The following is a 12,504-nucleotide window of genomic DNA, read 5'->3' on the forward strand; positions in this document are numbered from 1 at the left end:
CACTCTCACCTGCCGGGCCAGGAGGAGACACGGTCATAGGTGGTGGCGAGATACAGGGGGAGATGCCTGTGAACGGCACTGTCCCCGCACGGACCAGCACTAAGCTCTGCTGGACCAGAGAGGGAGACAGACAAGCTCGATAGCGTGTGACTGGAAAACCAACGGGCAGACGCAGCCACCCTGGAACGCTGTGTCCTCTCCCGACGCCACAGTAAAAACTTCCTGGTCACAGTGGGAGAGCGTGGAGTTCAAAGATGAAATGGGGGAAACCAGTGGATAAGGTGCCGGCTACTTGTACCGGATACACTGAACAGGGAGGTGTTGAGGTTCTGTCATGGTCTTAAAACCGCTGGACATTTGGAGGTTGCAAAACCATTAGCCAAGCTGAGAGACTTTCTGCTGGGTAAAATGCAGGCAGACTGGAGACACCGGGTGCAGGAAATCATAGCCATCACCACGGAGATGTTGGGCTGGAAGGGACCAAATGTGATGCTTGCATAGCAAAGAAGGGTCCCCTAAAGCCAGGAGAGCCACTTTGCGGCAGTGTCTGGTGGGGGCGCCCGGCGTGCATTGCCGGAGGCAGAGGCGGGCAGTCGTTATCTGCGGGCAGCGATGGACTGTTCACCAAATGGTTTGAGGCTCACCCGATAACAGATCAAAAGGCTGGACAGTAGCTGGGGGACAAGTGAATGGATTCCCCTGGATCCCGACTAGGGCCTGATCCACAGCCCACTGCAGTCAACGGGCGTCTTTCCATGGGATCAGGGCGTGAATCTTTTGCCCAGACATGAGCCCGTCCTGGTCCCTGCAGAGCATGGCCAGGGACCTGCTTTCAGCACCACAGACAGCTCCCTGGAGCCGGCACCCTGTGGGGAATCAGGCCCTGCCCTTGCGCACCTGGAACAGTGGGCCGAAGTCACACCCTGGTGCATGCCCGGGGCCAGTGGAGACCCAGCCGGGCCGGGTTTGGCTGCGGAAGGCAGGGGGTCCGGACTCAGCAGGTGTCTCCTCAGGGGGCAGGTTGATCACAGGAAAGCCAAACCAGACACTCCCCGGCCTGGGACTTAGCCTGGGTCCCTCTACCTGTGGCCTGCCCCCCTGCTTCCCCAGCAGCCAATTTATAGCCCACCCCAAACACCTGCACATGGGGAGCTGAGCTGAGCTGGAGTTAACCCTTCAGTCACTGGGCACCAAGGGCCCTGCCCTAGGCCCATGGAGCCGGAGTCTCTCACCTCAGTGTGAATCAAGAGCAACCCACTGAGTCAGTGGAGAGCTGCTGGGGTCAAGCTGGTGTGGGTGGGAGGGGAATGGGGCCTCTGAGGCTTATGCTGGGTCAGAGAATCTCAGCCTGCCGGCCTCCCGCCCCGATCCCTGCCCGCCCCCTGCCAGCCTCCTGCCCCGATCCCTGCCCACTCTCTCACCCTGGGGCTCTCGTCGGTAAGAACCGATTTCACACATTTCACGCACAAGTGTTTCTGGCTGGCCATGCCTGGAACTGGAAGAGACAGAGACAAGCACAGTCACTAAACCAGAGCCACAGACTAGATCCTCGTGGCCCGGGCAGGATCACAGACTCGCCCTGCCTCACTGGAAAAATGCGTCACCAACTAGGCTGCCCGATGAAGCCTCCCACGCTTGTCCTCAATCCCTGAGTGGCCCCTGCAGCCTGGCCCAGGCAGGGCAGCACTTCCACCCCTGCTCCCAGCCCCGGCTGGGTACTGGCAGGCCCACCCATAGTGCCCGAGTGTGCAGAGTTTTGGTTTGTCTGCCCAGCACAGCACTGGGGCACCAGCAGATCATCCAGTGCCACAGGGCACAGCTCACTCCCAGAGCCTGCAGACCCACGGGCCGTGAAGCTGCATGGCATGCCCTGCGCTGTACCAGGCGCTCACACTGATGGGATGTGAGGGGAAGTCTCTGGGCTCTCACTCACCCGCTCCTTACCTTCAGCACCGACAACATCTGACATCAGGGCCAGGATCCCCACGCGGGTAACTCCCCTGCCCGTCTCCAGCTTTGTCTGGAAAATCCCCATCAGCTCTGATGGGTGGGAACAGGCTGCTGGGAAGAGGAAGCAGAATGATGAGCGGGGAGGAGCGAGCTCCCCTCTCCCGCGCTGAATCAGGGATCCCGACCCAGCGGTGGGAGCGGCCAGGCAATCTCTGCCCCGCTCGGCTGAGCTGCAGCCTCTTACCGAGTTGCAAGACGACGTGGGAAATCTCGGTGCGGTTCTCTCTGCAGAGCCGATGGGGCTGCTGTGCTTTGGAAGTGACCTGCGGGGAGATGGGAACAGGTCAGAGGAGCCTTCTCGCTCAAACAGGAACCGCCCAAACGACCCAGGGCCCGATTCTGATTTGAGTCCCATGGTGTAAAAGCAGAGTGACTCCTCAGCCTCCGGTGCAGATTCACACAGATGGGGCTGAGAGTAGGATTCAGTACCAGATTGGGCCATGCGATCATCAGACACTGAATGGCAAAGCCAAGGGCCAGTGATCCGTACAGTGTGTGGCGCAGCCAGAGCCCTGAGAGACCAGAGACGGGACGAAAGGGCCTGATCCTGCTCTCTCTTACAGCAGGGTACATCAGGAGAAACGCCCCTGGAATACATGCGGGAAAGGGGAACTGGGCCCATAGACACTAAGGGCCTGATCCTGCACAGTGCTGAGCACCATCAACTCCCACTGTCTGCAGTGCTGAGGGCACAGGGGAGTCTCCAGTACAGGGGCAGGGAGTACTATGCCCTCTCCAGATGCCTGATGGCATCCCTAAAATCTGCTGGCCCCAGCACACCCAGGCCAGCCCCAGCCCCTCTCACCTGGCAGCTCAGCGTACAGGCGATGGCCTCCATGTGCACCAGGGGGATCGGGTTGTTGCTGGAGGAAGAGGCCTCCAAGATCTGCCCCAGAAGCTGCCCCAGACAGGGAGAGATGTCAGCTGGCGATGGCACAAGGGAGCAGCGGCTCTGAGCAGCGCTGAAATACACTCATCCCCCACCGAGGTGCCGGAAGCACCGGAGTCTCCGCGGGTGTTTGCTCTGCCCTGGGACAAAGGCTCCGGGGAGAAACAAGGTTCCCATCACCCTGGCGAAGGGGGGTGCAGCTCCCTCATGGCCAGGGAGTCCTGCTCAGTGCAGCTCACTGGCCATGATGGATTCACTCCTGCCTGATCTGAGTGTGAGTGGGGGAATCAGGCCCCCGGACTGCAGGAGCCCCAGATCTGAGCAGCCCTGATACATGGACCGTTGGAGATCTGGATCCCGGTCCGGAGTCAGCATCTCAGCCGGCCCCTCCCCGCACAGTGAGAGCCCTCGCTCTGCAGCCTGGGTGCTGGCTGGGCGTATGCATGTTTGTGGAGCTGGCAGAAGAGGACCCGGCTGGCAGAAGAGAGCACCACCCAAACACACAGCATTATCTCTGCCCCTTGCAGGGCGGGGGTAGGGGGACTGCATGAAAGCGGGGAGGAGGGGGGCCAACCCAGGAAACTTGGAAAGAAAACAAAGCAGCAGCCGGACAGGAGCCCTGAGCTGGGGCAGGAAAGGAGCTGCTGGCGGGAGAGCTGGCTGCTGGCAAAAGGGGAGTCGTGTAAACTCTCAGTAAACGACTCACCATCCTGAGCTCACCCCGCCCACCAGCAGCAGCCCAGAGCAGGGACCGGCTGGGCTGACCCCAAGGGGTGGAGGTTGCACTGGCATGGGGCAGAGAGTCGGTGTGTGTCTAGCCAGGCGAGGGGGGAAGAGCTGTTTTGTTGCAGGTTGTGTTGGGGCAAGGGAGTCTGGGTAACCCCTGCTGGTGATCCTGGCCTGGGTCTGCTCTGGGCTTTGCCTGGGCTGGAGAACAGTGTGGTGCTGTTGATAAGTGTGGTGGTTGTTCCAGGGTTAAATCTGACCCCTGAGAAGGGAGGGCTGGTGTTTGCACAGAGGTACGTGGTGGGGACCTGGGACCCCTTCCTAGCCCTGGGACTCCCCACCTGACCTGCTGCAGCTGATTTCACAGCTCCCTGCTGTCGCAGCCCACGCCCCCCTGCAGGGAACACTCCCCACTCCCCCACCTTGGTGATACAAAAGGCCTCGACGTTCTCCTTATACTGAGCCAGGAGCAGGGGGATGTCCCCGTAGATCTGAGTTTGCAGATCCTTCCCGGACAGCAGGATGTCCAGCATCAGCCCCAAGGCCTGGAGGACAGCCAGTCTGACCTGTCGAGAGATGGGTACGGGGTGACTGCTGGCTTGCTCCCCTGGGCGCAGTCACTCGGCACCACACTGGATTCAGGACTTCTCCTTCCAACACTTGCGGAGGGACAGGGAGGGGCAGGGACCACCGAGATGCAGAAAGGCCGGTCGGGCCCCTGGCGGCCGCAGGATACGTAAGCCAGGGAATCCTGGCTCCTAGCCCAGTGCTCAGCCCTCCACCCCCCCAGCTCCTAGCACCCGGGGACATTACCCACCCCGAGACAGGGCACGTTTCCACCCTGGGGCTGCGCCTTACGAAGGGTCCAGGGGCGAAAGGGCCTCCTGGGGGAGCTGCAGAGAGCGAGGCTCCGAACCCAGCCGCGGCCACGGGAGAGGATGGGACGCGCCTGCGCCAGACCCTCACCCCCGTGTCCTCGCTGGGCAGCCAGGCGCCGATGAGGTGCTGGTACATGGGGAAGAGGTAGGCAGAGAAGCGCTGGCGCGTGACTTGCGGATAGGTGCTCCTCTCCCAGCAACGCAGGTAAGTGCGGACTGCCCCACACATGCTCTCCAGGGCTATGGGGGGGTGGGGGCAAAGGGCAGCTCATGGCATTACGTCATTACTGAGCAGCTCGGCCCATCAGGGAGCCCCACGCTGGGAGCAAACCCTGCCACACTCCGGACCCATGGTCTCTGCAGGGGCATCCCCACCCAGCCCCCCGCAGGGCTCGATACGAGTCTCCTGCAGTCAGCAGATGAGACAGAGACAAGGTCTGACCCCCATGCCGTGGAGCCAATGGGGACGCCCCGGCAGTGCACCCAGACCGGGCAGGGCAGCTGCACACTCCTCTCCCCCCACCCCACACCCCGCAAGACATGGGAGGGAACCGAGACCTGCTAAAGGCTGCCCTCCATGAACAGGCGTGTCTATGGCTCCCATGGTACAGGCAGGGAAATGGGGGCTCAGAGTGGGGGAAGGACTTGTCCACGGCCACCCAGCGAGCCAGCGGCAGAGCTGGGAAAGAACCCAGGAGTCCAGACCATATTCTCCCTCCCCTTCCTCCACCTCCACAGACTAGAGACGGGGCCAACAGGCAACACTGGGGTCTGGATCAGGATTACATGCCCCAGAGCCTGGGGCTGGTCAGATCCCAAGGTCTGGTTCAGCCCTTTATAAAGATGGTTCCATCTGCTCAGTTCTGGCTTTGGGATGGGATCCCCCAGGGTCACAGGGTGCTGGGATCTGGGGCTGGACCGGCTCCATCTCCACCCACCACCTAGAACAAAGGCTGGGCCCACGTGCTCCCCTCACCGCTGCAGAAGGCCCCTCGTCTCCTGCTGTCGTCCATCTCTCGCATCACGGTCTGCATGGTGGCCAAGGTGATGCCCAGGAAGGGGACACACCTGTACACTGCACAGAGAGGTGGGGGAGGAGACCCAGTCCGCCAGTCAGAGACGGAGAGGACCGGCCAGGGACACCGGCCCAGGGACACTGCAGGGTGTGAGCGTCCCCGAGGCAATGGGCCCAGGCGCGGGGTGGGGTGGTACCGTACCGCTGGCCGCCGCAACCTTGCCCAGGGTGAGGAGGGTGAACTCCGCCGGCCGCACAAAGGGCCTCAGGTGCCTCTGCAGCTCCCTCATCACTGGGCCGAAGGAGCAGCCGGCGAGGGTGGCCAAGGTGTCACTGGCGGCCGCCTGCAGCTCGCTCGAGGCCTCCTGCAGAAGGAACAGCAGAGCCCGTTAGCGAGCAAGAGCTGCGGGGGCCTCAGGGCACCAGCACCAAGGGGCGCATATACCACAGAGGGGCCACTTTGCCAACACCCTGAGCGGCACTGACCCCACAAGGCAGAGAACATTTGGCAGGGCCTCTGCCTAGGATGGGTCCACTTCCCTCTTCCTGGGTGACCTCCCACGTTGCCTTCTCCCTTCAGTGTAGCTGCCCTGAGGGCCAGAGCACCCCTGACATGCAGCCCCTGCTCTCGCTGAGGGAGGCCTGTACCCCACGAGGGGCGCAGCTCCCGCAGAGCCAAGGAGGGAAGCTTTCACTGCGGGAGTCCCCTGGAGCCGCCCTGGGGGTGTCACTCACCTCTGGAGCCGCCCTCATCTGCTGGGAGGCGACAGCAATGAGGCTGCCGATGAGCTCTGCCTCCACCCCCTGCTCCAGAAGCAGCGTCCTGAGGCCCTCGTACACCACCACCTTCTGCCTGGCAGACACCTGGGGCGGGGAGCCGAGAGACGCGGGGGAGATTAGTGGAACGTGGCCTGTGGCTTTGGACATGGAGGCAGCTCCCAGCGACACCCGCAGGGCTCGTCAGGCCAGGAGACAGGGCTGCACCTGTGAAGCTGGGCTGGATTCAGCTCCCACTTCCACCAGTGACCTCCATGGAGCCCCTGCAGATTCCCCCCAGCGTAGCGGGGATCAGGATCGGGCCCTGATTGCCCAACGCCAGGCTCTGATGGGCCCTGAGGTGCTTGGGGGTTGATGCACCCATGTTCCAATCAACAACTTTGGGTCAGTCTGCTGCCTGTGACTCTGGTGTGAACCCAGAATAGCCCCGCTGGAGTGCCTGGAGTCACTCCAGATTGACCCAGCTGGAACCCGGAGCAGGATGTGACACTTTGTTTCCATGGGGGGAACTCAAAGCGATTTCCAAACACAGGGACAATCCCGGCTCTTCTGACGCCACAGCCCAGTGGCTCCAACAGCACGGCCGGTAGCAGGGAGGGCAGCAGCCTTTGGGCCGGGTCTGTAGGGCTCAGTTCACCCCCCACTAAAGTGCAGCCACTTCTGGGGAGGATGAGAGCTGTTTATCTGCTCACAGCAACGCGAGGCAGGGCAGGAAGTGTCCTGGGGAGACACACAGCGCTTGAGGGCATTAGCCTTTGCTGTGGGTCAGCCAGCCGGCCACGTGGAAACAGACAGGCCGGTGTGTGACTAAAGGAGCCGCCTCACCTCATCCTGCTGGAGCGCCCGGACTAGGAGGGAGGCCACAGCAGCCGGCTGGGCCCTGGCTGCCTGCACGATGCCTGCCATGATGCCCTCGTGGCCTCCCTCATCTGCCAGCCGCAGGTTGGGGATCTGATGGTGCGCACCTGGAGAGCATTGACAAGAGCCATGCGGCCGGCTATTACTCCCTGGAGCCGCAGGGGGCTGAGAAGGGGCCAGCGTTACCCTGGTAACCAACAGGCAGGCCCTGAGCACCCCACAGCCCCTGAGCACCCCACAGCCCCAGGCCCTGAGCACCCCACAGCCCCAGGCCCTGAGATCTCAGCTCAGCATCACTCAGCCCCGACCCACCAAACGGGGTGAGGGGAGTTTGCTGAGAGCCCCCAGCAGGGACCTTGCTTTGGCCCACTGACCTCCATGGCTGCTGGGAGCTCAGCACCATTCAGGAGCGGGACCTAGAGGTTCCTGGTGCTCATTCTCTCTCCTTCCAGAGCCCCCCATCAGGATCAGGCCCGTTGTGGCTGGTCCGAGGGAGACGTCCCAGGTTTGTGCTTTGGGACTCACCCAGGGGAGCCAGCACAGGAACAGGGAGGATTTTACCAGCCCGAACGGCTTCATCCGGAGCCCGGGCCCAGTCGTGGCCCTGAGAGCAAAGGGGCTAGCCCGGGGGAATCTGGCCCCATTTCTCCCCATCAGCAACCTGCCCTCGGGCCCCCCAGCTCTGGTTTAAATGGAACCTGGATCCAAACTGACCTTGCATTCGGGCTGGGTTTGGTTCCCCTCAAGTGGCTAAAGCCCTGGGGTGGGTTGGACCCGATTCCTTCCTCATTCCCCTCCCCAGCTAGACCCCACTCGACACCCAGGGCCAGGTCCCATCTTTGGGGACGCTGGTGTAAACCCAAAGTAACCCACTAGAGCTGCTCCAGATTCACCCCAGTGTAAACAGAGACAGTCTGGCCTCTGAAACCAGGTGATGGCTCATCCGCCACCCAAGGATCAGCCCTGAGTGCCAGGCCTGGAGCATGCTCATTCCCTACGGGCGCTGGGTTATCCGGGCACTGGGTTACCAGGCTCACTCAGGGGGGTCAGAGCTGCCACCCCTAAGGGTCAAAAATCAGAGTCAGCCCCCCAAATTCACCAGCCTGGCCCCAAACCCTGGGACTGGCTCCCAAGTGCCAGAGGTTTGTGACGTGTCGGTTGTTTGCTGGGTGTCTGATCGGGACACCCCGTGACCATCGGCGCTGCACCGCTGCCCACGGCACCCCGCTGCCAGCTCCCCCAGTCACTGACTCCGTGCCCCCAGCCCAGCCAGTAGCTCTGCCTCCCCCCCCGCTGCAGGCTGGGGCTGCAGATGCAGGGGATGGGCCGGCCCATTGCTCATGGAGGGGAGGGCTGCTCCTGCTCCCTCCTCCCCTACTGTGCGAATGGTGTGGGCTGCTCCTTCTCACCTGAAACCCCTTCAGCTCCTGAGGGGTGGGGGATGAGAACCACCTGCCCCTGGAGCAGCCCTGATTGGCTGATCTTCTCCAGAGGCGGGGCAGTGGAGAAGGCAGCCAATTAGTGGCGTTTTCTCCAAGCAGGGGCTTTGCCTCTCATGGCCAGATTGGCGGTAGCCCCGGCCAATCACTGCAGGGAGTTGCAGGGCAGGTGTGGCTGCTGGTGGTCCCTGGGAACTGCCTTGGGCCCTTGGACGTTCTCCTGCTCTGGTGGCTGGGTGTCCCTGGGCTGGGCAGAGGCTGCCCTTGTGGGGCTGGGGAGCAGGGCCTATAGTGCACACAATGCCCATGGCAAGGGCAAGAGGGGACGCTTCCAAGGTTCCTCTGCACCCGTAAGTGCGAGAAACGAGGTGTTGGTGATGAAAGCCGGGACGCAGAGCAGCGATTGTGCAGCAGGAGCCCTGATTCCTGGCACGTGCAGAGCCTCTGAGACAGGGTCCAGAGCGTGCCCCTAACCAGCTGAGAACAGAGCAGGAGAGATCCTGCCTCCTGCGCCGACCCCTCCTGATACCACCTCTTGGAACGGTTCCTCTTACCTCCACTGGGCTGCTCCACGGTGTCAGCCATTCCTCCTCCTCCACGCCACACTCTGTACAAACACATACGTCATCAGTAACACTGGAGTTTCTCTGCGTATCACAAGGGGGAATAGTTATAGATGGGGTTGAGCCAGTGCCCCGGATCTGAGCACCTGAATGCTGGAGAAGTCTGGGATCCAGACTGGGATCTGGCTCCAAGTTACAGGGGTCTCCCCTTTCTCTTAATGGACCAAACCAGAACCCCAGCTCCAGACACCCCCAAAGCCATCATGGGCTCAGCCCAGTTTGGAGTGAGCAGGAGCCAACCATGATCACAAGTGATTGACCCCCAATGAGCATGGAGACAGAACACCCCTCTTGCCTCTAGAGGGGCCCATCCAGGGTGCGGCTGAGACACATTGACAGGGCATCAGAGGAGGAACAGACTTCTCCTGTGGCATCTCACTGAGTCACCCACACGGATCCTCAGCACTGAGATGAAACAGGCAATGGCCAGCTCCTGTCTCTCCTTGGAGCCCTGCCCCGGCCCTTAATAATCTTTGAGTCAGTAATTCCATGGGCCCCATGATTTGACAATTGCAAATCCTTATCCAATTCAAACATGTAACACACCATCCACTACTGATGACTATTTACTCATTTGAGTAAAAGCCCATTGACTTCAGCAGAACTACTCGTGTGAGAGAGCGCTCCCCGAAGTGAGTAAAGTTTTCAGTTGGGCCCTTAGTGAATCATTCTCCTGCCATCCTGAGTGATGACAGTTATAGACAATTAATGACTATTATTAATACTGAAAGACAGATTCTGCGTGCTTTTTCCTTATATTTTTCTCCATTAGGGTGTCTTGTTCTGAAAAAAAAAACCACACTGTTGCCCATTGAGCCTATGGATTTTTTCTTTTCTTTTTTAAATGCTTTGACCCATAATTAATAAGTATCATAATTATTATTAAATGATTTAAAGAAAACCGGAACTAAGCCTTGGTGTTAATAAGTCCCAGGACAGACCCTCTAGACACAAATTCGCGTTTCAAACACACTCCTAGAATTATCTGACTCCAAACACTGGGGAGGGTATAGATCTGGAGTTGGGAGAGTCTGGATCTGAGATTTTGCATCTGCCCAATACATGGCTGCCAAACATGGAGTGGGTTACAGAGTTTGCCCTCCCCATCTCCTCTCCCTGACCCAAGCCCCACCCTTCCCCACCAGCTGCCTTTCTTCTTTCCCTCAAGTCAGGCTCTTGCAGTAGAGCTGTGGGTCCAGATTTCCATCCCCACCCCCAAAGTTCAGGGGATGTTTGGATCTGAGGTTTTGGTTCGGTCCATTATAAAAAGAAGGGCCATCGTGAAATGGGGATCCAGGTTCAGATTCCCAATGCCCAAAGGTTTGGGGAGTCAGCTCTGGATTTGGCTCAGATCTTTCTCTGCTTTACAGACAACACTCGAACCCAATGGGCCATTGTTCCACCCACCAGCCACCGCCCTGCCTGTGCGCTGCCACGGAATGTCCCCCAAACCTGCTCCCCCCCCAGCCCCAAACCCCTGCCTTTCTGAGTAAATTGCCACTAATTCACATGGCCCCTTTCAGAATCCCCTGGGTCAGGCTCTTACCCACAGGTCTGTCTGAGCTGCACACATTGACTCTGCTCCCTCCATAGTTGCTGCGCTCTCCACACCACCGAGCCAACAGGCACAGAGCTGGGGATGCTCTGCCCACGGCTATGCCCACCCGACCTCAGCTCCCCCCAGTGTGATTTCACCCAGAGATGCTTTGTGATGCGATCCCCATGGCGATGACTGGTGGGGGTCACCACAACACTGGAGTGCTGCTGCTGCCCAGCCGGGGCCCCCCTCAGTGCGGCCCTGAGAAGAGCAGAGGGATCAGACAAGCTCTCTGAGCAGTGAGAGCTAGTGGTCACAGCATCCTGGGGTGGAGGGTGAAGGGGCAGTACTCGTCACTGAGGCTGATGTAGCCCTTACCTGAGGTTAAATAAAAAAAAGCCCTCAAAGCAGCAGGACCCTGGGATCTCAGGAACACGTCACCCACCCCAATCTCTGTCAGTGCCCACGGCTCCCCCCTTTGACCATAGCTCCAGCACTCAGATCCTTCCCTGAGCACCTATGGTGCATGTGCCCATCCTGGCGCTCCATCCCTAGCAAAGCCAACCCAACCCAACCTACAGGGGTGTCACATCAGCAAGGCCCTGCCCATTTTGTCTGGGGAAAGGGCTATTTATCTGGGTGGGCCAGTTGAAGGGGAACTTTGGGATCAGCTGTGCTAGGGTGGGCTGCCCGGGCACCTGGACAGAGCAGGGGGAGGTGGGCGATTTGTTCGGGGAAGTAGTAAACAAAAACCACCAGCCAACTCCCAAGTTCAGTACGTAGTCACAGGTGGTGCACGTGCCGTCAGTCTGGCAATGACTGTTTGTCTGTCTTCAGTGCAGCCCGCCCCAAGAGTTCAACAATCAGGAATCAGGCCTCCCAAATCAGGATTCTTTGTAAAGGTTCAATTGTGTTACTTGCTCAATTGTCTGATTGTTGAACCCCCCGGTAACCATTAGCACGGCCACACTGATAGCCTGTTGAGTTGCCCCACGGCCGGGGCTCCTGCCCTGCGGCTGCCTCCAGGCCCAGGCATGTCCTGGGGGGCCTTGCTGAGCCACACAGCCAGACAATCCTCATTGTGTGGCACTTGCACCACCACCTCTTTACAGAACTGTCAGCCTCGTTTACCACGTCCCTGCTGGTCGGTGGCTCCTGACGGTCGCGTAACACCCGTTTGAGCGTGGCTCACCCCTGTTGTCCTCACTGGAGAGCTAGCAGTGGGCATGTCCCATGTCAACAGCAGGCAGACGGCGACACCTCCCTTGCACACGTGCGGACGCAGACGGCGACACCTCCCTTCCACACCTGCGGACGATGCGCCTCTTTTGACAGAACAAGGAGCTTCAACAGATCAGGACCTTCCCCGGCACACTCTGCCGGCAGCCTCGTCTGAACTCCCCCGGCGCGCGGTGAAGAGGGGGTTACCGGTGCACACCCAGAGCTACGGAGAGGCGCTGGGAGCGTGTCCTCAGGACGGGTTTGCCGGGCAGGGCACGCACCCGGCCTGCCCGGCCGAGGAAGGGGGGCTTCCTGCGCTGGCCGCTCACAGGCAGAGCACGGGTGCGGCTCGTTACACGCACGGCACGCTCGCCTGCCCCAGCCCCGGCCCTGGCGGCGAAGCCAATGGCCCAGCCAAGCCCCCGGCCCGTGGCTGCTGCCGCAGCGTCGAGCCGCGCCGGGGCCGGGGTCCGGCAGGCTGAGGCGGGAGGTGGGGCGGGTCACGGGTGGGCAGGGGAAGGGCCCGATCCC

At 60.6% G+C, this 12,504-nt stretch overlaps 1 protein-coding gene across 1 annotated transcript; it reads right to left on the minus strand.

Moving 5' to 3' along the window:
* Window positions 1–288: 288 nt before the first annotated feature.
* LOC137146657 (maestro heat-like repeat-containing protein family member 2A) lies at window positions 289–12,048 on the minus strand. The gene is made up of 13 exons (XM_067538154.1): window positions 11,945–12,048; window positions 9,147–9,199; window positions 7,121–7,260; window positions 6,254–6,382; window positions 5,721–5,883; window positions 5,480–5,578; window positions 4,592–4,743; window positions 4,048–4,191; window positions 2,816–2,908; window positions 2,195–2,273; window positions 1,945–2,061; window positions 1,422–1,495; window positions 289–306 (listed from the first exon to the last, which is right to left on the minus strand). Exons 2-13 carry the CDS (start codon window positions 9,175–9,177, stop codon window positions 289–291), a joined length of 1,239 nt encoding a protein of 412 aa, XP_067394255.1. The 5' UTR covers window positions 9,178–9,199; window positions 11,945–12,048.
* Window positions 12,049–12,504: the final 456 nt, after the last annotated feature.

This window comes from Emydura macquarii, unplaced genomic scaffold, assembly GCF_026122565.2.
Source record: "Emydura macquarii macquarii isolate MOO-44397 ecotype Brisbane River unplaced genomic scaffold, CSIRO-AGI_Emac_v2 contig_450, whole genome shotgun sequence".
NCBI classification, from domain to species: Eukaryota; Metazoa; Chordata; order Testudines; family Chelidae; genus Emydura; species Emydura macquarii.